This window comes from Aspergillus clavatus, genomic scaffold, assembly GCF_000002715.2.
Source record: "Aspergillus clavatus NRRL 1 1099423829736 genomic scaffold, whole genome shotgun sequence".
Taxonomy (NCBI): Eukaryota; Fungi; Ascomycota; class Eurotiomycetes; order Eurotiales; family Aspergillaceae; genus Aspergillus; species Aspergillus clavatus.
The window spans coordinates 722,015-745,785 of NW_001517111.1; the positions used below are offsets into that span (position 1 = coordinate 722,015).

Consider the following 23,771-nt stretch of genomic DNA (forward strand, 5'->3'; position numbering starts at 1 on the left):
TGGAAAGTGATCAAAATAGACGATCACTAAGTACTCTGACAAAATGCAAAGCCTTTTTCGCTAGTATTCTATCATTAGAACTACGGCCTGAGTTGTCTTCTTGAGGATATTAAAGTTATACCGTCCTTGCAGCACGTCCGCACCAGGCATCATGATCGAACTCTATCCTTTCATGTGGAAACTTCAAGTCCCTGATCGAGCATCATTCTTTCTCCCGTGCATCTTCGGCCATCCAACAATATAGGTGAGAGATCCTTCAGCATTTCCGAACGCGGGCATCAGATGCCAAAGATCGTGTGGTTCAATCGGGTTGAACCATGGGTGGACTGCAGGCATATCGAAAGGCTTTTCTGACTGTAACGCCAACCTGTGGGTATGATCACATCGACAAAAATAACAAGAAATATGCGATTGTTCTCTGGATATCTTATGCCCCGTCAGGTCAGCAAGCCGATCTTGACCATCATTCTCGATCCGTTTCTCCTGGATCTACGGAGTAGGAGAAAGACATATCGACGTTTTCATACTAAGTTTCCTGTAATCCTGGTCTACCCATCAATTGGAACAATACGACGAGGCTTTGGAGGGAAATCGTTTTCTATGATGCACTCTGTCTCAAAGACTGGGGCAGGGCCTAAGACTCTTCCTCAATCGAATGGCAACTTCGTATTCAACCCACTAGAGCTTATGGCATGCAGGCTTTTAGTGCCTCCTAATCCGCTATAGGACTGACTGGCCAACTGCTGCCTAGAATAGTCCAATCGAGGGAATAAATCAATTCAAATCATAACAGGGGCTATTCGTCACGGGACTAGGGGGATTAGACTTCCCCATACGAACATAAGCTGGTCACCTTTTCCCCCTCTAATACACGTTTGTCTGTCTGTCTGTCATTCAAGATTTCATATGCTGCGCTCATTCACATAGAGGCATGGATTCCTCGCCGTCAGCTCCTCCACAGGAGGTAAAGACACCAGCGGATGGCCAGCAGACCGTCAACAAAGAGGATGTAGAACCTAAAAACTCCGCGTTGAAAAGCTATGTGGTATGAGAGTTGTGTGTCCCTTTTCTGCTTCGCTGCGTTAACCAACAAATCCCAGCGGATTCTCTCCTACGGCTCTCGCAACGGAGGCATCCTAGCGATGATCCTCGGTCTGGTGTGTGCCATCGGGTCCGGAGTGGTAAGTCGCCAGCTACACAAACATCGCGATCCCTCGATAACACTCGTAGGCACTCCCGTTGATGAATGTGGTGTTTGGCAATCTGGCTGGCGAGTTCAATCGGTATTTCATTCCTGGTACCAAGCTCGACGAGCACGCGTTCAAGGCGAACGTGAACAAGAACAGGTGAGTATCCCCATCATTGAAGCGGACGCATCCTGACCAGTTCCGCGACAGTCTCTACATTGTGTACCTATTCATCGGCAAGTTCGTCCTGACATACATCTCGATGATCTGCTTCCGCATCATCAGTCTGCGAGCATCCGCAGCCCTAAGACTAGAATACATCCAGGCGCTGTTCGCCCAGCCCGTGAGCAAGCTGGACGAAACCTCCGTCGGCACCGTCACCAACGCCATCACGTCGCTGTCCAACACCATCCAGCAGAGCGTTTCGGACCGCCTTGCCATCCTGTTCCAGTCGCTGGCGCTCCTCGTGGCCGCCTACGCCATCGCCTTCCGCTACTCGTGGGCGTTGACGTTGGCGGTGAGCTCGGCCATCCTCTTCGTCGTGATCGCGTACAGCTTCACCGTCCCCATCCTCGTCAAGGGACAGCAGATGGCCGATCGAGCCGACGAGAAGCACGCAGCCATTGCAGCAGAGGCGTTTGGATCGATCCGGACCGTCCTTTCGCTGGGTGCGGAAGTGCCTCTCACCAAGAAATACATGTTCTGGGTCGACGAGGCGCGCCGCCGTGCAACTCGCCTGTGTCCAGTGACAGGGCTGCATTTGTGCCTGATTTTCTTCGCCATGTACTGCAGCTACGCGTTAGCGTTCTGGTTCGGGTTGAAGCTGTACCGCGAGGGACATATCGGCAACGTCAATACCGTGATTATGTAGGTCTGGCAAACTGGGTGGTGATGGGCAACGCTGACCATGCCACAGTGTCTTTTTCTCTGTCTTGCTCGTCGTCACAGTTCTCGGAGGCATCGCTTCTCCGTTGATGGCCATCATCAAGGCCACAAGCGCATCGGGGCCCTTCTTCGACATGATCCAATCCGAGCGCGTCACCACCGACGGACTCAAGAGTCCCGCTGTCTCCAGCGAGTCCGACATCGTATTCGATTCCGTGACGTTCGCCTACCCAACACGAGCGCAGACACAAGTGCTGAAGAACTTCAACGCCCGATTCCACAGCGGCAAGACGACTGCATTAGTGGGACCGTCCGGCTCCGGGAAGAGTACCATTGTGGCGCTCCTCGAACGATGGTATCAGCTGGAGGCCCCTGCAGGAGAAGAGACTACTGAGAAACAGGAATCCCCCGGTTCTATTCTCGTGGACGGACATCCCATCAACGAACTGGATTTGAAGTGGTGGAGGACCCAGATCGGACTGGTCGAGCAGGAGCCGGTTCTGTTCAACGAGTCTATCTACAAGAATGTGGCGGCCGGTCTCATCGGCACAGAATGGGAGAATGAGTCCGAGGCGGCCAAGATGGAACTGGTCGTCAAGGCGTGCCGCGAGGCCTTTGCGGACGAGTTCATCGACAGACTTCCCCTTGTATTTCCATCCCCCCGACATTCCTAAGTGATCGTTGCTAACGGGCTCTAGGGCTACCTGACGATTGTCGGCGAAGGAGGCATTATGCTAAGCGGAGGGCAGCGCCAGCGAATTGCCATCGCGCGTAGCATCGTCCGGCGGCCCGCGATCCTGATCCTCGACGAGGCGACGAGCTCCATCGATGTTCGCGGGGAGCAGATTGTGCAAGCCGCTCTCGACCGCGTATCGAAGAACAGAACCACGATCATGATTGCGCATCGGCTGTCGACGGTGCGGAAGGCAGACCAGATTATCGTGGTGCAAGATGGCACGAATATTGAGCAGGGCTCTCCGCAGGAACTCATCGATCGCGGTGGATTCTATTATTCCCTCGTGCATGCCCAGCAGTTGCAAGTCGCGCCGGAGCTGGAGCCAGCTGTCAAATCCGAAGAAGAGATTTCTCGGTTCCAGCAGATAGAACCGGTCAAGTCTGCTTTGTCTGAGACTGCTTCAAACGAGGGATCAGCTGCAGAGGGCAGTGTAAGAAGCGCGAAGAAGCGAGGCGCTTTCCGCACTCTCTGGCAGCTTTTGTGTGAGCAACGAGGCTACTGGCCGTCATACACACTTACGCTGGCCGGGGCAATGGGAGCTGGATGTAAGCATTCCATGTCCATAGAGTATTCCTTTTGGCCTGTCTTCGGATGACGGACTAACTGCTTGAATAGCGGCATTCGCGTTACAGAGCTGGCTCTTTGCGAAACTGGTCCAAGTATTCCAATTTACGGGCCAGAAGCTTGTCGACGCAGCCAATTTCTGGTCGCTGATGTTCTTCATTCTCGCCATTGCGATGGCGATCTTCTACTTTGACCTGGGTATCATCTCGACCCTGATCTCCGTGGTAAGAGGCATTTCCCCATGGGCCCTATGGAGAGAACAACGAGGCTAAGTCTCTAGAAATTTGCGTCCACCTATCGGAAAGACTACTTCGAAAGCATCATCCAGAAACCTATCACATACTTTGACCGTGAAGAGAACGCATCGGGCACGCTGATGTCCAGACTGTCCACGGACCCCAAGCAACTTCAGGAGCTCTTCGGCATTGGCGGAATCTTCCCGATCATCTCCATCTTCAGCCTCATCGGTTGCATCGCCATCTCCTTTTCGTTTGGTTGGAAGCTTGCAGCTGTCACTTTCTTCGCAGCACTGCCGTTCATCCTAGTAGCCGCGTACCTGCGCATCCGGTATGAGATCCAGTTCGAGGGCATGAACGCCGAAGTCTACGCGGATAGCTCCAAGTTCGCCACGGAGGCCATCCAGGCTTTTCGAACCGTCTCTGCGCTGACAATGGAGGATGCTATTGTGCAAAGGTACGAGGATTTGCTGCTCCAGCAGCGTAGTAAGGCTATGAGCAAGGCGTGGTATGCGACGTTGATCTTCGCCTTCTCGGACAGTATTGACCTTTGTGCCATGGCGCTTACGTTCTGGTTAGTGATTTGCTTTCCTGGAGACTAATCTTTCAATGCTGATGCTAAGAGTGACGGTCAGGTACGGCGGTCAACTCCTCGCAACCAGAGAGTACGACCCCGTCGCCTTCTTCGTTGTCTATATTGCTATCGTACAGGGTGGCCAGTCCGCCGGCCAATTCTTCAGCTTCGGCCCCAACATAGCGCAGACCATCGCCTCCGTCCGACGGATTCTGGATACTCGATCGACAGCGGTGAAAGTTGACCAGATGGCCCAGCCGACATCAAATCAAGCTCTCTCCTCGCAAGCTGACATCAACTTCCGCAACGTCACCTTCCATTACCCATCCCGCGACCTCCCGATCTTCCAGCATCTCAACGTGAGCATTCAAAGCGGCCAGTTCGTCGCCTTTGTCGGCCCCTCGGGCTGCGGAAAATCCACCCTCATCTCCCTCTTGGAGCGTTTCTACGAGCCAACACACGGCACTGTCGAGGTCGGCGGACAAGATATCCGAGCCGTGGACTGCACCTCGTACCGGCGATTCCTGTCGCTCGTCGCACAGGAACCCCGTCTCTTCGAAGGAACCATCCGCGAAAACCTCCTCCTCGGGCTTGCTGGCGACGACCCAGCGGCCGACGAAGAACAGATGATCAACGCCTGCAAACAAGCCGAGATCCACGACTTCATCACCTCGCTCGCGGACGGCTACGCGACGGAGCTGGGTATCAACGCGCAGGCGTCGCTGAGTGGCGGCCAGAAGCAGCGGCTGTGTATTGCGCGGGCGCTGATCAGGAGGCCCAGGCTGCTGCTTCTCGATGAAGCGACCTCGAGTCTGGACTCGACGTCTGAGCGGCTCATCCAGGAGGCGATGGAGAAACTTGCAGGCAAGAAGTCGATGACGATCATTGCGGTGGCGCATCGGCTTGCTACGATCCAGAAGGCGGATGTGATCTTTGTCTTTGGCGAGGGCGAGAGGGGGGCTGGGTCGAGGATTGTCGAGCAGGGGACTCACCCTGAGTTACTGCAGAGACGGGGCGTTTATTGGCAGATGGTGCGTATGTTCTGCAGCAGATCACCTTCAACTGATACTAATCTTCGAACAGTGCCAAGCTCAGGCGTTGGATCAGTAGCGTCTACACTGATTCGATCCATCCGATATCAAACCCGACATGGCGAGCACCGCGTTTCCATCTTCACTCACTTCTCCAGTAGCATCAATCTCCACTCCATCGTATCTCCTATTACAACCAGCATGAAAATACTCTTGATGGGTATATCAGTACTATAGTCTCACCAAAAAAATAAAAAATAAAAAATACAAAACTCATCTCCCTCCCTAAACCCCCTACCAAATCCTACCTCTCATACGCCAACCACCCAAACCCGCCCTCAGAAGCCTCATACCGATACCACCGCACCATCTCCCTATCATACTTGAACCCGTCAATCTGCTGCCTGATAAACTGCTTTGATTCCTCGATGATCCCCGCGTCAGTCCCACTCACCGTCTTCATCTCGAGCACCAGGTCGCCTACCTTGGGTGTGAACGGGAAACTGACAGTGCGATCGATCCGGGCCTTGCCCTTTTCCAGGACTGCGAGGCAGGCCTTGAGGATTGCCAGGGCAGGGCCTTTGGGGTGGCTGGGTCGGAAGGAGAGGTAGACGTCGTGGAGGTCGGGGGCTTCGTAGATTGTGAAGGGGGGTTGTTTGGGCATTTTCGTTAGATAAGGTGCGTGTAGTTCTGACTAGAGCTTGATATTGATGATTGATTGATTGATTGAGAATTAAGACACTGTATGTGTTGATATAGGACGATAGTGGTGATAGAAGCCTGGACCATGGTGGAACCAAGGATAGTTATTTATATATGAAGCTGAAACGCTTTTTGAAGGCCTGTCTTTCAAATGTCGCACCTTGAAGCCACTCAGGACAACAAAGAGACTGTCGTAGAGTGAAGACAAGGATAGGGATCGGGGGGACTGACAATGAAGGACGAATTTGAAAGAAATGGATGCATTGGCATTGTATTCGACGAGGTCAAAGAAGGCAAATAGAGAGCAGTAGTCGAATTCATTGTCTCTATCACAATCGGGTTTCCCTTCATGATTGCCTCGATCAAGCAAGGGGAATGTTTTTTTTTCTCTTTTCTCTCAGGCAGACTACCTGCGATAAATCTGGAGCCAAGGGTAAACATTAGACAGGTCAAGGTGGTTAGAAGTGACCTACAAAGAACCATTACACAACAAGGCACATTGGAGTAAACATCAGATATGAATTGGCAATTTTTTACAATCACAAACTGAATATGCAAACTTTTCCTCAAGCTGCAATGGCAAATCGTTCATCCAGACCAAACGCCGGATGCGACTTGGTCGAGATCAAATCATCACTCGCCTCAGCCCGTCCACACCCAAAGCTCTTCGGCTTCCACTTGTCCACGCCTTCCACCCCCTTCAAATAATCGCCAAACTCCTTAAACAGCTCCGAGTTCAACCGCTCGTACTCCGCATAGTCCTTCGGCCAGTTCCCCAGCCGCTCCACCGCCAACTTGAGCAGATGCAGATGCTGCCGAACATACTTCCCGCTGTCGCCCTCGCCAGGACTCGACACCTCAGACCCGCTGGCGCTACCCGCGTCGTCCATCGCCGTCGACGCAGCAGCCGAAGGGTCGATGAGCACCCGCAGCGCGTTCTCGTGCACCGCCGCCGCTTTCTTGTAGTACCGGTACGCCAGCTCCCGCCGCTCCTTCTGCTCCTGGTACCCCTGCGCCACACTCGTGTACATCTGCGACAGCAGCACCGTCATCTCGGCGGTGTACGGGTGCTGCGGGCCATGCACGCGCGCGGTGTTGTACACCATGTCCTCGGCGAGCCGGATGGCGGCCGTGTAGTCGCCCAGCAGGTATCGGGTAATGACGAGCATGCGGCCCAGTGCGAGCGTGTAGCTGGCGTCTTGCTGCGAGGGCGCGTAGTTGTCGCGGCTGTCCCAGAGGCTGGTGAGGATCCAGGCCAGGTTGTGGTAGTCGGTTTGGGCGTCCAGGATGCCGATGAGCTGGTTGAGCGTGACGAGATCGAGCTGCGTGAGGTCGATGTTGTGCTGCTTGCAGTAGCCGAGCGTGTCCTTCATGATCGTCGCGGAGATGCTGAGCATCTGCTTGCGAATGGTGGAGTCGGGACGAGGCTGGATGTCCCGGCCCACGATCGTCAGACCCAGGTTAAACATGAGCTTGACAATGCTCAGCGAGAAGGAAAGGCCGTTATGGGCGCGGATATACTGGAACGCTGTCTGGGCCAGATCGCAAGCCGATTGGTATTCCTTTGCGCCGAGGAGGTGGTTGACTCGCCTGGAGCAGGCGATGGCCACGGATCGGACGAAGCTGCGCGACGAGTATTCGCTGAAATACTCGAGAAGCGTGCCGATAAAGATCCGGACCTGGCCCGGGCTGACTGGAATCTTCACCTTCTGTGTAGTAATGAAGTAATTGGTGATGAAATCCACAAGGCGCGACGCAACGGACAACCGGCCTCTGGCGCGCAGAACACCGTGCAGACGGGCCACGGTAGTTACCACGCTCTGCAGTGTGCTAGTCTTGGAATTGATTTCCGATCGGTATTCCTCAAAGTACATGTACTCAGCGCATAGAGACGAATGGATTTCATTGACGGTCAGCGAGGAATCCTCCTGTTCGCGCACGCTGGACTCCAGCTGCGCAAGGAAGATAAGGCTCTCGCGGCTGCAGGATGTCACGTCGAACTTAGCAACGCTAGTGTTCATCGTATCCTTGACGACAATCTGCCGGTACAACTCTTCAGAGAGCTGCTTCGCCTGCTGAATCCGACTAGCTGCAATGTAGCTGGAAGCGATGGTCTTGGCCGCGGCAGTCAGTTGGGTCGCAGAAGTTTCGCTCGTGATGACCTTGACCGTCGCCTCGCGGAGAAGGGATGTAGCATCATCTGTTTCTCCTCGCTTCACGAGCAGGGTCACCAAATCCTTCATCTGCAGCATACTGTCCTCATGAGCCCAGCCATAAAGCGACCGGACTTCAGAGAGGCGCTGATTTCGGATAGATATGACACGTCGGATCTGCTCAGAGGACACCGATTGCACATCTGCTGCCGTGACTGACGCATACTGATCCTCACGGATTGTGTCCAGCGTCGCCTGGATCTCGGTCTGGTCAATCTCCTCCCGGTGCGACTGAGTATTGAGAAGATCCTGGCATAGCTGAATTGCTTCGGCTTCATACTGCCTCGATTCCTGACAGACATGCAGCAGGGTCTTGGCAGCCTGAACCGTGATCAGGGCGGAAGATCCGAAAATAATCTGGCATGCCTGGCGATACTGAGCGGTAACGTCGTGGATGAGATAGAGCTCTGCATGGACCATGCGCAAGCACTTGATATAACGCTCGTAAACCGACTTCACAAAGTTCTGGTCCTGCAGCTTCGGGTTGATATCGGGATGCTGCAGAGTGCTGAACAGTGTCTTGCACGGCTCGAGTGCATCGGAGTATCGGCTCTGGGCTACTAACTCAGACACGATGATACAAAGGGGCTCGAACGCGTCCAAGTGGCAAACCTCCACGTCCCTGTTGAGAATTCGCACAATTTGTTGATAGTAGGGCACCGCCGCGGAGCGTGGGCGTGTCAGATCCGCCAGGGCCCAAAGCTCCTTGAGAACGGCAGGATGACTTTCTCCATGCTGGTTGCTGAAATCATGCAGTAGATCCTGGTGAACCGAAATGAGTTTCTCGGTCTGCGACGTCCGTTCATACAGATGAAGAAGATCTTTGGTGATTAGCCCCCGCAGCTTATCATCAGTTGGCCGTGAACAGCGAAAAACGTGGTAGAGACGACGCGCGATATCCTCTTGTTTCGCCTGTTTGAGACGATAGCGATAACAATCCCTCAAGCGCGCGGCGAAATCAATAGAGACTTCCGTGTGTTTCGAGGGAAGAGAGACATCATGCACCGAAGGCGCGAAAAGAGCTGGCCAGATGCGCTGGAGAACGACCTTGAGGGTCTTGGTTGCTTCTTGCCAGCGATGTTGGGACATGTAAATCTCCACCAGCCTCTGGGCTGCGGTGATAAACGACTGATCCACAGTGGATCCATTGAAGACGATGTCCTGAAGACTAGATTCCCCCATGGTGGATGTGTTCATTGATTGTCTGACATCCCTGGTAGTGGACTGGACATAGGTCTCAATCTCCTTGTAGACCGAGCTGCTCTTGTCTGTTCTTTGAGCGCACTGCTTGAATACGCGAAGCGATAGCCACGACAATCCAACGGACTTCATGAGCTTAGCGAGATTCAGCTCTTGGGATGTGTCTAGCGTTCCCATGCTGTGTTCGTATTCTTCCCAGAAACCCGTCAGAATCGATGCGGCTTCTGTCTCGCGTTTCTGCGACTTGAGAAAACTGGCATATGCAGAGATGACCCGTACGCTCCTCAGTTCTGAGCCCGCAGAACGCCGCAGTCGATAGTCCTGGCTAGTCCGCTGCCACAGGTCCACATAAATCGTCTCCGCCGCCTGGATCTTGCCTTGAGAAACATATTGCTCTGCTTTCGAGAGAAGAGACGCCAGGTCGTAGAATTCCGAAATCCGAGCGTCCTGCTCGATGTCATCCAGGGCGAAGGTGGTTCCTTCTTGGCTACCTCGCCGTCCGTGGAGCTGCACCAGCAAGGACTCATCGGACTGATGGGATTGGGTGGGCGTTTGATTGGTCGTGCTGGTTTGCAAGGATGAGATGATTTCCTGAGCCTTGCGTTCGTCTTTGATAGACCTATAGTGCTCTGAGAGCTGAGTCAGAGTCGAAGTGACGATGGCACTGGTAGCGCCATGGTGAACCTTGTAGTAGTTGACGAGCAACTGTAACATCTCAATCCGCCTGGTCATAACTTCAGTCTTCGACTGTGTTACTTGAGTGGATGTGCTCTCCAGGTAGTAGTGCACCAGCTCCATGGTGATGACGTTCTGCTCGCCCAAAACATCATGACACAACTTCGCAGCCTTGTAGAAGATTTGGCTGGCTTCGGATGGGGCGACAGATTGAATTTTGTGATAGAAGAGGGCCTGGCAGATCAACGCCTGCAGGGTTACGGGGTGTGCACCGTTGGCGGTCAGTTGATACAAGCGGGACTGCACGCTGTATAGCAGTGCCAGGACTGGTGTCGGCTTTTGCTGCCACACTGTCATCTCCAGCAATGGCACAAACGATTGGGTAGGCATAACGGGCCCGATCTCCTTCGCTGCTGTCTTGATGTCCGTGTCCGTGGTATCCCCAAGCGCCGTCTTAGTATGTCCCACCCAGTATCGCAGAGCAAAGTCAAGGAGAGGAAGCTGATCGAACAGCTTAGAGGTCGTTTGGGAGCTAGGAGGGTTCAATGACACCTCCGCGTCCTCTGTCACGCAGACCTTCACATACAGCAGTAGCCGTCGGACAAGATCCATGTGCCTGTCCTTCATTGCGGGAGGGAGCTTGCCCTGGTTCAGCATCTCAATGATAGCGGCACGGACCAGTCCGTGGCGCAATCTAACTAGACCATTCTGGCAAAACACCAGAGATGCAACCGGTTTGAGAAGGTTGAGCGGATCGACCTGCGCGTCCAAAATCGTACCTTTCTCGAGCTGGATAGACAGTAGAGCAGATAGCTCGCGGAGAGTCAGAGGGCGTGTGGCGGTTGCAAGCCATACGAGGATTCGCTTAGCATCCTCGGAGACCTTGGATTGCAATCGATGGGCGACAAGGTCGGTGATAGTGTACTTAGCCTTGATGAGGCTATCAACGGCCTTGGTGAGGGCTTGCCCAGTCGGGGCACCCTCGTCTCTAATCCGCTTTGTGGCTAATTTTGCCCACAAAAACGAGCCATTGGACGCCCCCGCAATTCGGCTCACAGTAATCTCGCGCTGCTCCTCGGACAGCTGCTCGAACATGGGATATCCTTGAATGATCCGACGGGTGACAGCTACTACATCATCGAAGATCGTATCTGCCGTTATCTGCACTGTGGATGAGCTCTCCTGCTTCTCGGAGCCTAGAACAATCAGTCGTAGATTAGAGACGTTGGCCGTTGCTTCTCGAAGCCTCTTGCAAAGAGCCTTTTGCCCACAGCTGGCTTCATCTGCGCCATCAACGACCAGCACGAGCTCTCTAGCACCCTTGAGGCTGCTCTTCAGAGCCCGTCCCAGCGTTTCCCAAAGGATGTCATCATATGCCTCGTCCTCTATCGTCTTCTGGCAGCGTTCATATGCCTCTGCGAGACTCTCATATAGCTGCACATTTCCGATACGGGCAGCGAACAGTTGTAGGAGAATGGCCTTGGCCGCAGCACGGGGGGTTGTGTTGGCCGGGATACGACTGTCTATAGCACTCGGTGAGAATATTGACTACATCTACCAAGACAAACTACTTACTGATAGGAACCAGGATCGACTTGTAGTTCACTCCCGCAATAGGATGCTGCAGGTGGTCGTGGATCACAGTCGCCAGGATGGACTTGCCCGAGCCAGGTTTACCGGTAATCGCAAGTGTCTTCTGCTTGCCTTTGAGGAACTGGATCAAGTGAGGCGTCATCCACAAGCATGTGGATTCCTCGCGTTCTTGGGCGAGATTGGCAACAAAGTCGGTGATATTGGTCAGAACCGGATCTTCCGGTGAGAGCCAGCGCTTAATAGCCTTGACTGAAATGGCTGTGTATCTATTAACAAGACTTTCCTTGACACATGGACTTTCAGGTGCCTACATTTCTGGTCCTCGAGCCCAGCCTCAGACAGCTGATGCCGCCATATCAACTCGCCAACCTGCTCGCAACGCGAGCGGAAACTTTCAATCAATGTACTGGAAGTGCTGTAGATATCAATCGACACCGATCCGAGTGTTAGACTATCGATCGACTGGTGAAATTGGGTGGCCACGCTGACGACCAAGGACACCAGGTCGGTCAAGGCAAGAACCAACTGATCCTTGATGGTCTGCGAGACATTGAAGAGCTCCGTCCGATCGAGAAGGTTATCCAGTCCGGTCGAGATGCGATATAGAAAACCGAAGACACCGAGAAGGGCGCCGGCATTTTCTGATCCGAGCTATAGGGGGAGTAATTAGCAATCACTCCCAAGCATTGTATTGTAGTGTCGAGCTTACCTCAAGAAGGCTCGCACAGTGAATATACGCCTGCTGGGCGGCCATATGGCTCTCTCCTTCGAAGTTCTCAATTGCAATATCAAACGAGTGCAAGCGTTCCACAAACAGCCGGGCCCATACGAGGACTCGGTCATAGCTACTCCCCTCTGGCGGGACCTTTCTCATCCGCTCGGTGCGGATCCATTCCAGGATTGTCTCGTAGTCCGCGCCGATGATCTGGGATGGGGAGATCTCGCTGCTACCGCGGCGCGAAAAGGACTGCATGAGGGTAGGGAGATTCGTACTGCCTTTTCTGGACTTTCTGGAGACATGGTGCGTGGACATGAGACTTGATGTGACGTTTCCTGTATGCTCCGAGAGTCCTGGGACGCGCCTGGCATTGAGGAGCAGGTCGGAGGAGGGCACTTCAAAGGAGCGGTGGACATGGCCTTGGAAGGATGTAGCCATGTTGGTGAATACTGCGTGGTTGTATTAGATAGATTAGGATGAATATAGTGTTACATAGGAGCAAAAATGGTCAAGGTCGTAAACATGAAACTTGAGAATATTAATGATCTACTGCTGAGACATACTGTGGACCATGTTTATACCCGAGAAACCAGCAATGATCTGACTACGATAGCTCTATGTCAGTATGAGATCTTCGACTCGGCTCCTGGTCTTCTAACACTATGGAGAAAAACCAGCGTGACATAGCATATACCGCTCGGCATACCTGTCAGAGATCGAAGGAGTGATGCGTGGTCAGTGGTGGCTAGCTGAGAGTGATATCAATGTATTGTTTCGACCCACATACAAGTTTGAATTTGAACAGTACCATGGAATGGCCAGATCCAGAATCGTGGAACCGAAGATCTGGGGCTTATATCTCCGTTTCCCCATCCCATATCAACCAGGCGTTACATCTCTCCAGCACAAACAGACAGGGCGGGTACGAACGAAGCGATTGAGAGGGATTAAAGCTTGAATGAGCTGGTCTTATTACATATGCGAAGCCATCCATTGTATCATAGTAATATCCCATGCCATATTGTCAACTGCCATAAAACTGAGTTTATTCTGACAAGTATCCGTCCGCATGCGGAAATCTGGCCAAGTAACCTTGCTCGCATGATTTCACACCCTTTCAAAGACCATGTCATTGTTAATCATTTTCCATTCATCAGGTGGTCTTAATCGCAGAGAGGGACCCGGGTGGAGGACAGAGGAAACTTTGATTGTCCTGCTGATTCGAGTCTTATGGTCTCTTCACTGAGCAGCAGCGATAGCCCAAACTACTAAAGCCAAATAACAGCATAACATCGGACGGTGTCAAATGGCAGCCGCTGTTGGATCTTCGTAGTTATGTGCACAATGGAGACGGCTGCATCACCGCACTTGTTATATCCCTTCGCATTCGACACTCATACAGACGCTTCATTTTCTGATGGTCATTGGGTGGATGAAAATTGACCCGGACTAATGTATTCTGCCAACTCTATATACTCGGGGCATATTCAGGATCAGCGCTGTTTCCTGTGCCAGATGAGGATTGAGGATGGTAGCAGACTTACCGCGCATATATTCAATGCGGAACCGGCGAGCTTCGGTGAACCCATTGCCACTTTCCGATACGACGACACCATGGCTTGCATATGGGAGGGCAGATTTTCGATCGTCTCCTAGATGCAGGGGAGGAATTGAGGAAACTTCAGGGGATCAATGACTGTGTAGTTGGATAACGATATTTGAGCGTAGATAGATAAAATTTGGTCCAAATCCGAACGGGTTTGGAGAGTCGAGGTCTCCATAATTCTTCAATGAACTATGCGTATCAGAAGGGTCGGCATGCTAGATGATTGCTAAAGGTTGGGCCATGACGGATGAACGATTAGATGACTACACCACAGTATTATCTTTTGTCCGAAAATGGTGGCGTGGAAGTTGGTTGTGGTATCATCTCTGCCTGCTGGTTTCCCTGATCACAATCGATCCAGAATGGCTGATTGCTTTGGACCGACGAGATGGAGGTAACTTGGAGGTAACTTGGAGGGCTGCAATGAAGATCGAACCAGCCGGATTGCTGCCTAGCGTGCTCGGGGCTAGTTAAACCTCACCGGTACTTTTGTTCAGGGCAGGTCAAAAGTCCCTAGTGAGTAGCCACGTCGAGACGTGCACTACGATATTCGGAAGAGCTCTGCCGGGAGGCTGGGGATTACTTCAGAGGAACAAGGCTGGCAATGAGCTGCTCTGTGACAGGACCGTAAATCTGCAAATAGGCAGGGGATGGTGGCCGGTATCGGTCGTTGGACTACAGGACATATGATACTTCCAGGGTTTTCATTCATTTCTCTGACGAGTCTTGGTGTTCTCTCCTATATCACGTATCGACTGGGAGATCAATAGAGCTCGCAGCTTGGTCTCCCAGATATCTGTTGAATCCCTTGCTCACCATCTCTTTCTCTAACGAGGTTCATCATTTTCTTTTCAGGCGGTCCAAAAAAAAAAAAAAGCGTACCATTTCCTTCAAGGTATCCCTAGAAGTTGCAGGATCCACATAATATGTCGTGATGGTCATCGGGATACTGCTGGCTAATCTCACCTTGGCTTAGGCGCTTTAACCTTGAATGCCTGAATCCGGTTAGTTATATGTCTCGATCTAGGGTGGAAGCAGTGGGTGACGTCTAAGATACCTGATTGTACGCCGCTACTTCCATACTAGGTCTTATGAATGTTTGAGCTTTGGATTATCTGTGTGACATAGGCGTCGTCTCTAAGCCTCACTGGAAGGCTAATTCATCCACGCCAGATTGACAAGCTGAGCCCTGTATGGTGAATGTTTCACCGCTGCTTGTATTTGGGATGTTGAGCCCAGAATCAGATGCCTCTGACAGGCCAGAGGGTGCAGGTGGAGCCGATACTAAATAACTGCCTAGTCATATCTATTTGAGCTCGCTGTAAACCACAAGCTCGAGTCAGCCTATCTTGCAGTCTGGGTTCCCACGTGTTCGAATAGTTCATTGGGTTCGGATCGCTTGCGCATTTTATGTCCAGACGCTAGGACTATGAGCTCAGATACGGCGCTGAATTTTCCATCTGGTGAACCCCGACGAGCACGAGACTATAGCATACTACTTCTCGTGTAGAATACTAGCTCAAGTTCACATTATTTCTGCTTTGCAGTGGATGATGTGCAGGGATAGCGCTGGACGAACTTTGTAAAAATAGATGCTTCTGTGGGTTTAGTATGGACCATCTGCAAAAGAAGCCAATCCACCGCGTCTAGGAAAGAGATGCTGACGGGTGCATCTGTGCCTGATAGGGGTTCTCTAGGTATGCACAAGACTGGTGTATAAATGCCTTACAGAATATCTTATCCATCAAGCTGATTGATCTTGAATAAGGACCACAACCCAACAGTTCCCATGACATGCGTAAACAAGTTACTCATGTCCAAGCCTCCAGCAACTCATCACCATCCCCTTTAGGGCATATCTCAATCCAAAATGTATCTCTTGGCCTAAACAGGAAATTCTGTCTAAGAAGCAAGGTTAAGGCACCTCTGCAATAAAACATGGACGCCAGAAAGGTTGACATGGTCTATCCTTGCTAAAGGCCAAACCATTATAGATAGACCATGAGATGACTGCGACGCAGTCTAGCCTTTTGCCAGAGATGGTTAATCCATATTTCCATCAACCCTCACATTCTGGTAGCCTCCAATGATGATGGTTTCTGAGTCTAGGAATACCAAGGAGGACTCCGAGTAACCGGTGAGCTCGGTGTATTGGAGCGAGTCTATGGTATGAATCTGTGCTTCCCAGAGAGATGGTGGATGGGAATAAGGGACAATTCTCCAAGGATAGAGCCATATCGAAGCTGGCGTGCCTCCATGAAGCTATTCTGAGACAGTAGCCTGACCAATTCATTATCATCAAACTGATAGATATCTCGTCTGTGAAAGCCCTGAGCACAAAGGAGGCCTTTCAGCAATGGCCTGGAGAGGAATAGATTTAAGGCCATATTTCTCAGATCAGTCAACTGTCATAGGACTCGGTTTATTCTGACAATTGTCTGTCTGCATGCGGCAAAGCCAAGTAATCTTGCTGGGATGATTTCATATTCCCTCAGACCATGACATGTCATTGAGAAATGATCGTCATCTGTTACATGGTCTTGATTGAAAAAAAAAAGGAAAGACACCAGGTGGATTACGGATAGATTTTTGATTATCCTGCTGGTGGCCAGTTTGATGTTTCAAACCCGCTGAACAATGACAAGTTCATTATGGTATAGTTGTGCCATGTTGAAAGTAGTGACAGTGCAGTGTAGTATGCTCGAAAGAGTGTCCCTGGTACTTCCTTCTCCCCTGGAGCCAGAAGACAAGCGGGTGGTTGGAAGCCACCTCTCCATCGTGATGTGAACAATAGACAAGTCGATAACAGGTATAGTTGCTGGATATCCGTAGTATGATGAGTAACTCAGCAAAAGACAGTAGCACAAGAACGGCCAATGCACTCTGCTGCAAGTAGGAGTCACATTGGGGCTTCACTGCCCAGACAGTCATCAAGAGGATTATATCAAGGGGAGCCCGGGTACCGGGTCAGTTCTCTGTACTCTAACCAGCATATGGTATTAACTCATCTGTCCTGTCACATATCGCATAGGAAAGAGGGAGACACTACCCATGGTGTAGCCATATCGAAGCTGGCGTGCCTCGACGAAGCCGTGACGGCCACCGATTCCAACCAACTCATAATTCGGAAACAGAAGCAGATCTTCTTGTTTTGGATGGCCTGAACAGTACAAGCATTTTCATTAGTAGTGTCTTGCATAGAAGAAGATTAATGCATCTCCTCTACTTACCGAAAAGACAGCCCTTTACGTCCTCCCAGAAAGCCCTCACAGTCCCCAGAGCTTCCACCACTGCCAAAATAGTAGAGCATGGCTCCGTCATTCTCTCAAAGAGGAGAATCAAGGGATCTTCAACTGCTCGATGGAAGTGAGAGAAGGGTAGAGCTGGGCCTTGGAGCTATCGCACCGTGCTGCCTCTCGATTTATATAGAGACATGCTTCAGATAGAGCTTCGAAGGGAGCGAAGAAAGAATTTTTCTCTAGTGCGAATCTTTCAGGCCTAGTGTTGGACTTTTGTTGAAGTATAATCAGTGTGTGTTCTCTTCCCTGCTCATCTGCAAGTATCAAGGATGGTCCCTTGAACTGCCTGCCCGCCATATCTCTATAATGGTCTTCATTGACCTATCGACAAAGCGATAGAATGGTGTAACAATGTCTGGATCCACTCTTTGTTCCTGGGTCGTAGAATACACATAGCCTCCAAGGCGCATCTCCTCTATTCAGATTTAGCGGCATATTTATGCGCTCAATTTCCGTAATCTTCCCGGATATCTATACTATACTTACAGCGACCATCTGTTGATAGTAAAGAACCCACGGAAGTAAAAACCAATTAGTAAGGAATAATAGATCTGTGCTAGTGAGCTGAGGAACCTATAAACCTATCACTTAACAGGCTGGCCTATGGGCCTCCCGAGTAGTTATGCAGTTTTTAACTCAATCAAGCGCTAGGATCTGATGGAGATTCTGAATCTGCTAGATATCCACTATCCATCTTGTCTCTAACTAGGGTACAACTAATTAAAATAAACTCCTCCCCATTACTCCCCATTACCTGATTGCAAGTTTCATGATATTACATAGTTGCTAGGCATCTGAAGCATTAATAGTAATGCGCAGGGCCACCACACGCCAAAAGAGCTCGAAGTTTGGGGCGTCAGATTTATCTCTATGCGTCCAACCTTTGTATCGATACTCCCTGCAGATTCAGAAGGCGTTGGTGTCATTGAGAAGTTGCCTGCCATTGCAGGTCAAAGTATTCGGCCATCCTAATGTAGACTAGAAAAGACTTTGTGTTAGCCTTGCGTTCTGTGGAAGACGAGAAACCAGAATGCCAGCAATCTTACCGTAGCCATATCGTAGCTCGCGTGCTTCAACGAGGCCGTTAGGGCTCATAGGGCCAACCACTCCACGACTTGCGTATGGAAGAAGGGCTCGCCTGTTCCTTCCTATACATAGACCGGGACTGGTGAGGAGAGCCCTAGATAGGGGGAGGTTGCACGTAGATTTCAGACTTACTGGGAAAGCACTCCTTTATTTTTTCCCAGAGAGACAGTGCCAGGCTCAGAATTGTCCCAACCGCCGATATAATGGGCCAAATTTCCGTCATTCTCAAAGGGGGGGGCGGCCAAGGGACTTGCAACCGATCAGCGGAAGTAGGAGGATGGTGGTAGGAGAGCAGTGAACTTGGACCTTCAAGTAGGTGCACTGTGGTGGCTGTTGGTTTATATAGCATACTGTATCGGAGAGGGCTTCAGAAGGAGTGAAGAAGTCAAGAATGGTATTATCCTCTGTAGCGATACTTTGTCAGGGTTAGCGTAAATCTTCTCTGATAGTATATTTCCCCTATTGCCTCGCTTTCGTCATCGTATCGATCAATTGTGGCTTGATGCGTTTGAATTCTCAGTCGCAAGAGCCCCGAAGAATTTGCAGTCGACCAGCCAAAAGCCAGAATTGCTGCCGGTGCTGTGTAGTACCTGCGTGGAAATGACAAAAGGTGCCCCAGGGCAAAGAGCTGCCGGGGGCAACACGGGACCCCATGCCGGGCTGGATCATAGGGACGTCCCGCGCTGGGGGAGCTTGGTGTATTATTCCATTTCTAGCACTTGACAGGTGGCAGCTCAACGAGGCTAGGACGCTAGGTAGAACTTTATTGCTTTCCTATCTAGGCCAGCCACTGATCCCAGCTCGCTGGAGATAGAGTCCGTCAGGTCTAGAGAAAGGCACTGTATGTGCTTTAGATACACCAATTGGGGGATTTGCAGATTTTTCGAGCCAATCGGCAACAATTTTTGGTTGATATGCGGAAGCGCCAATAGACTCCCGTGGATCTTCATAGTCTATACACTGAGTCATTGTCTGTAATTATTATTGAACTTCCTTCATGTCTGTCATCACTCTCCAGCGATCTAGAGTCGCCGAGTCGGTGAGATACTTTGCAAAACTATCCCACTAAAACATGGTCCTCAAAGACTCTTTAACCGCTGCTTTTCTACTGGAAAATTCATCTAAAAGAATAGGTACGTAGGGAATATTATCTCTAGAATAAATAATATAAATACTAGCTAATTTTTTCTACTACAATACCATGGACCCAACCTTAAAATATAGAGGTGATAGGGCGGAGGCCCTAGATAGGATCATAGGATTGTAGGAGATATAGTATAGGTTGTTTGAAAGGATTAAAAGCCATGCTGCCGTATTAACTCTGCCTAAAATAGACCTAGAGTTATCTTCCAAGGCATTCCTACCTCTCGAGTCTCGAGATATCCGGGCAGCTATTTTATATAATCTTAGGTGCTGAATTTTACTACATGTGATTCTCCCATATCTATTTATATATAATCTTAAATACTTTTATAAAATTTACTGTATTTCAAGGTTTCTTAATGGAGTTTATAAAGTCAATATAAATTTGTAGAAGGGGGATAGTGTAATAACTAGGCACTGGGCTGCCTACTTACCACTGAGGCAAAAGACCTACAATGATTTGACCCTATGTCAAATCATGGCCCAGTTCCTATATATATATCTAGATAGCCTAACAGATAGATTTACAGAGTAGCTCACTCTGGTTGTCGGCCACTCAACAAAGTGGCGCACTCAGTTACATTACTCCTCAACATACCCCTGATTTGTGCTTGGTTTCAGGATTGTAGGATTTGCATGGTCTGTTGGGTTTTTTTTCTTTTTTTCTTTTTGCTTTTTGCTTTTTTTCACGGTTCAATGCGAAACTGACGAGGGCTGAGCATACCTGAAAGTACGCGGTTGTTCAGGTACTTGTATATAGCTTTGACCGCTCTTCTTGTACCCTTTATTTACCCCTGACAGGGGGGAGACTGTATCTATCATGTGGACATGGCTGGGAAGCTAAGACATGGTGCTTGTAGAAAAATGAGTTCAACGTGTAGCTGATTGAACAGACCTAGCTGTTCAGATACCTCCGTTTCGTCTTATATTTATTTGTGCATTGGATAGGGACACTACTGCCACGCTTAGATGGGGGGGTTATCCATATATATGCGCAAGGCTGACAAGCTAAGGCTGATTTCGGAGAGTTTCACGGCTGCCTAACTTGGCCGTGAACTGCGCTCTGAAACTACTCCATAGCTTTGATGCCTACTGTATGGACCACTGGCTCAAAACATAATCATACACCATTCCAGAGCTGACGCATAGCTTCATGAAAATCCCCCGAGGAAATCGCTCCTCTCCACTGAGCCCCAATATCATGGCCCAGTTTCTGCCTCAACCGTCCCTTGACAGCCGCAAAATGCGGCGGGTTCCAATGCAGATGGACAACCCAGTAAATCAAGCGCTTGAGATCCGCACCTCCCCCAACAGGTAGACACTCCAGGATCGTATCTGCATCGTGGCCCACGGGATCTCGCGCCTTCGCTAACATCGACAGAAACGCCTCCCGCAGATGTCCCGAGAACTCATCCTTGATCAACGCCTCCAAGCTCGTATGATACCGCGTCTCGAACGCCTGCGCAATCGCCACAAGCTTCGCATCCGACGCCCCCAGAAACACCGCCGAGACGCCCGTCTCATCCGTCCCGCTGCGCGCCTTCGTCGCCTGATGGATCTCGCGCACATCCGCGTCCACAGACTGCGGATCCACGTACGCCCCGGGCTCTGGCCGCGTCGCGTTCAGCAACATCACGAAGAACTGCTCCGTCTTACCCGATAGATCGCTCTTGATGTCGTCGACGAGCGCCTTCTCGTACTTGGCAACGTACGCGTACTTGATCGCGCGCAGGTCCGCGTTCGACCGGCCCAGCAGCACGTCGTTCAGCGCCTTCTCGTTCGTGCCGAGTCCGGACATCGCGTCGTGGGCGTATACCACGTCCTGGTCCAGGGGACCCCGGGCGAGTGCTAGTAGCACGTCTTCCAGATTCCCCGAGAGCTCGGACTTCAGGTCTTTTTCGAGGTTGCGGCCGATATGGTCAGTGTAGGTGTGGCGGATCAGCGCCATCTGCAGTGGATCGGGCTTCGTGAGGATGTTGATGAGTGCTTTTTCGTCCGTGCCCCAGCCTTTCATCGCTTTGCGGAGGGCTTCGGCTTCGCGGGTCGCGTTGCCGGGAGCTCTTTGGTGCGGATCGTAGCCTAGGGAGGGAGGGATGGGCATTGGCTGGGGAGGCGGGTATGCGCCTTGGGTTTGGGGCGGGTAGTTTCCTGGGGGAGGGTACTGGCCTTGTTGCTGGGGAGGGTACTGGCTGTGTTGTTGCAGGGGATATTGGCCCTGTGGAGGATATTGACCTTGTAGTGGCTGATTCTGGGGAGGATAACCGCCTCCTTGGCGAGGGTAGGGTTGTGGCGGGGGGTGTTCCGACCATTGTTGATTCTGGTGTGGTTGGGGGGCACCAGGATAGGGCTGTTGTTGGTACTGGTGCTGTCCGGGGCCAGGATACTGCTGCGGTGGTCCCTGCGGTGGTCCCTGGGGCGGGTAGCCTCCGGGCTGTTGCGGGGGATAGTAGCCCGGCTGTTGCTGCTGGTAAGGGCCCTGCGGGGGTCCGCCATAACCATAATTCGGGTGCGACATGATGGAGATCAAGCACGAAAGCAGATTGAATTACAAGTCAGGCTGCAGCCTAGATCCACGGGGCAGCTCAACCTTATATCTCTCCGGATTAGAGTTATCTAGCCACTTGTCATTTGGTCAGCTTCGTATTTTAACCGACGCTCCAGACGGGCACAGCCACAATCCAAGGGAACGATCAACGCGCTTTATCCACTGAAATCCACTGAATGTAAAGGCCGCACAGCCACTAGGGAAATCAATTTCATGGCGAACCAATAGGCAACTGTGACAGCTCGCATTGGCTACGACATTGAATTCCAGCCGGCACGTTGCACGGCCATCATGCGAACATTCCAAGTCATGGCACGCATATACACATGCAGGACACATAACATTAATGGCCACTCCACGCGAATCTTGACCATGCTTACACGATGTACAATCGCCTCTATATTCCCGATCTTTACATCTTGACTGCATTGAGGAAAAAGTCTTCTATACAATTATGGGAGAATTAGCTGCAATTGATGCGACTCAGCTCTCATGATGACGTTGTCTGGTCCCCCCCCCCTCACAACGCACAAGAAGAAACATTGAAAAAAGAAAACAAAAAGAAAAAAAGATAAAACAAATAATCTCCATCCGCAGCCCCCAGCGAAGCAACGGTCTGTATCAACATAATGCGTAACTGCTGCCTTCTATGTGGAATCCCTACCAGAACGCTCAGCAAGGCCCGCATTGGGGGGGTCGCCTCAGTGCGCATCTTCTCCGAACGCGAAGAATGGAGCAAAAGCTTCAAGGAAAAGGGCTACTACGTAGGAGACGTCAAAGAACTGCAGGACATCTACTTTAAAATACCCTGGATATGGACTCGGCTGTATCGAGCAAGTAAGTGAACGACAAACTAGAAGATACATTCCTGACACAGGTCCTAGTCCACATTGGTCCGGGCAGCTTCCTGTCCGGCGTCGCTCTATCGGGACCCTGGGATGGAGGACGGGTCCAGGTTCCCTGGCAAAAGAATGGGCTATTACTGGGAGACCCGGCCCACATGGACGGTATAAGTTTCTACCAAGCAGAAACAGCCCACTGCATCCATGACCGATGCTGGTCGCTCTTGGCCGGCTACATGGATGCGGATTGTGTTCTATCAAATCTGTGGGAGTTTGAAAGAACCCTATGTTGGACGACGGTCAGTTCAAATAGTAAGCGTCATATACTGGAGGAGTGGCGCTGGAGCAGGCCGCCCAAATGCTATCGAGCGCTTTCACGCACTGATCCCGGGGAATATGCGCGACTGTATGCGGACGAGCTGGGATGTTCAGAAAGGCGATACGCCCCGCGCGATCCGTACAACATCCCCGAGCTCCTCGACCTCTTCGCCCATCCGGAGCGACTCCAGCACGAGCTCATCCGAAAGCCACCCCCAAGGAGGATTCGATATTCTCGTCCCCGGCCACAACGCAGCCACGCCATGACGCTGCGGTTCTCCGGTACCTTTGACGCCCGCGCCATCCGCATCCCGAGTGATATCCTCCTCATGATCCTGGACCTGCTGCCCACCTATCACGACCTCCAGCGCTTCTTCTGGGTGTTCCCGCAGTGCCGAGAATGGGTGCCCCTGTCGTTTTGGCGGAAGCGGTGCATCAAGGAGTTTCTGCTCGTCGAGCCCCTCCCCGCTGCAGACGCGCTGGATTGGCATATTCTCTACTTCTACGCTGATACGTTGCTGGCCCACTCCCATGGGTGGCAGCTTCGAAAGTATATCATCGCTCGGCTGGAAAGCGCATACAGAAGGCATTCCAGCGTGTCTGCGGCCTAGGCGAGGG

The 23,771-nt window shown here is 51.4% G+C and overlaps 6 protein-coding genes across 6 annotated transcripts, besides 2 other annotated features; 2 read left to right on the top strand and 4 right to left on the bottom strand.

Annotated features, from left to right (window-relative positions):
- Window positions 1-931: 931 nt before the first annotated feature.
- Window positions 932-5,292, top strand: ACLA_059540 (ABC transporter ATP-binding protein; the record flags this gene model as incomplete). The annotated part of the gene is made up of 10 exons (XM_001276712.1): window positions 932-1,045; window positions 1,101-1,181; window positions 1,231-1,346; window positions 1,398-2,054; window positions 2,104-2,719; window positions 2,771-3,353; window positions 3,424-3,596; window positions 3,653-4,182; window positions 4,244-5,213; window positions 5,266-5,292. The coding sequence occupies 10 exons, from the start codon at window positions 932-934 to the stop codon at window positions 5,290-5,292; spliced, it is 3,867 nt and encodes a 1,288-aa protein (XP_001276713.1).
- Window positions 5,293-5,444: 152 nt separating this feature from the next.
- On the bottom strand, window positions 5,445-5,877 carry ACLA_059550 (uncharacterized protein; the record flags this gene model as incomplete). The annotated part of the gene is made up of 2 exons (XM_001276713.1): window positions 5,445-5,451; window positions 5,522-5,877. 2 exons carry the CDS (start codon window positions 5,875-5,877, stop codon window positions 5,445-5,447), a joined length of 363 nt encoding a protein of 120 aa, XP_001276714.1.
- Window positions 5,878-6,481: 604 nt separating this feature from the next.
- On the bottom strand, window positions 6,482-12,752 carry ACLA_059560 (uncharacterized protein; the record flags this gene model as incomplete). The annotated part of the gene is made up of 4 exons (XM_001276714.1): window positions 6,482-11,526; window positions 11,579-11,854; window positions 11,908-12,247; window positions 12,306-12,752. The coding sequence occupies 4 exons, from the start codon at window positions 12,750-12,752 to the stop codon at window positions 6,482-6,484; spliced, it is 6,108 nt and encodes a 2,035-aa protein (XP_001276715.1).
- A 1,557-nt stretch (window positions 12,753-14,309) lies between these two features.
- Window positions 14,310-14,336: a microsatellite.
- A 2,583-nt stretch (window positions 14,337-16,919) lies between these two features.
- Window positions 16,920-17,241, bottom strand: ACLA_059570 (uncharacterized protein; the record flags this gene model as incomplete). The annotated part of the gene is made up of 2 exons (XM_001276715.1): window positions 16,920-17,080; window positions 17,151-17,241. The coding sequence occupies 2 exons, from the start codon at window positions 17,239-17,241 to the stop codon at window positions 16,920-16,922; spliced, it is 252 nt and encodes an 83-aa protein (XP_001276716.1).
- A 3,327-nt stretch (window positions 17,242-20,568) lies between these two features.
- Window positions 20,569-21,963, bottom strand: ACLA_059580 (annexin; the record flags this gene model as incomplete). Its single annotated transcript, XM_001276716.1, has 1 exon — window positions 20,569-21,963. The coding sequence occupies one exon, from the start codon at window positions 21,961-21,963 to the stop codon at window positions 20,569-20,571; it is 1,395 nt and encodes a 464-aa protein (XP_001276717.1).
- Window positions 21,835-21,860: a microsatellite.
- Window positions 21,964-22,622: 659 nt separating the features above from the next.
- On the top strand, window positions 22,623-23,764 carry ACLA_059590 (uncharacterized protein; the record flags this gene model as incomplete). Its single annotated transcript, XM_001276717.1, has 2 exons — window positions 22,623-22,830; window positions 22,878-23,764. The coding sequence occupies 2 exons, from the start codon at window positions 22,623-22,625 to the stop codon at window positions 23,762-23,764; spliced, it is 1,095 nt and encodes a 364-aa protein (XP_001276718.1).
- Window positions 23,765-23,771: the final 7 nt, after the last annotated feature.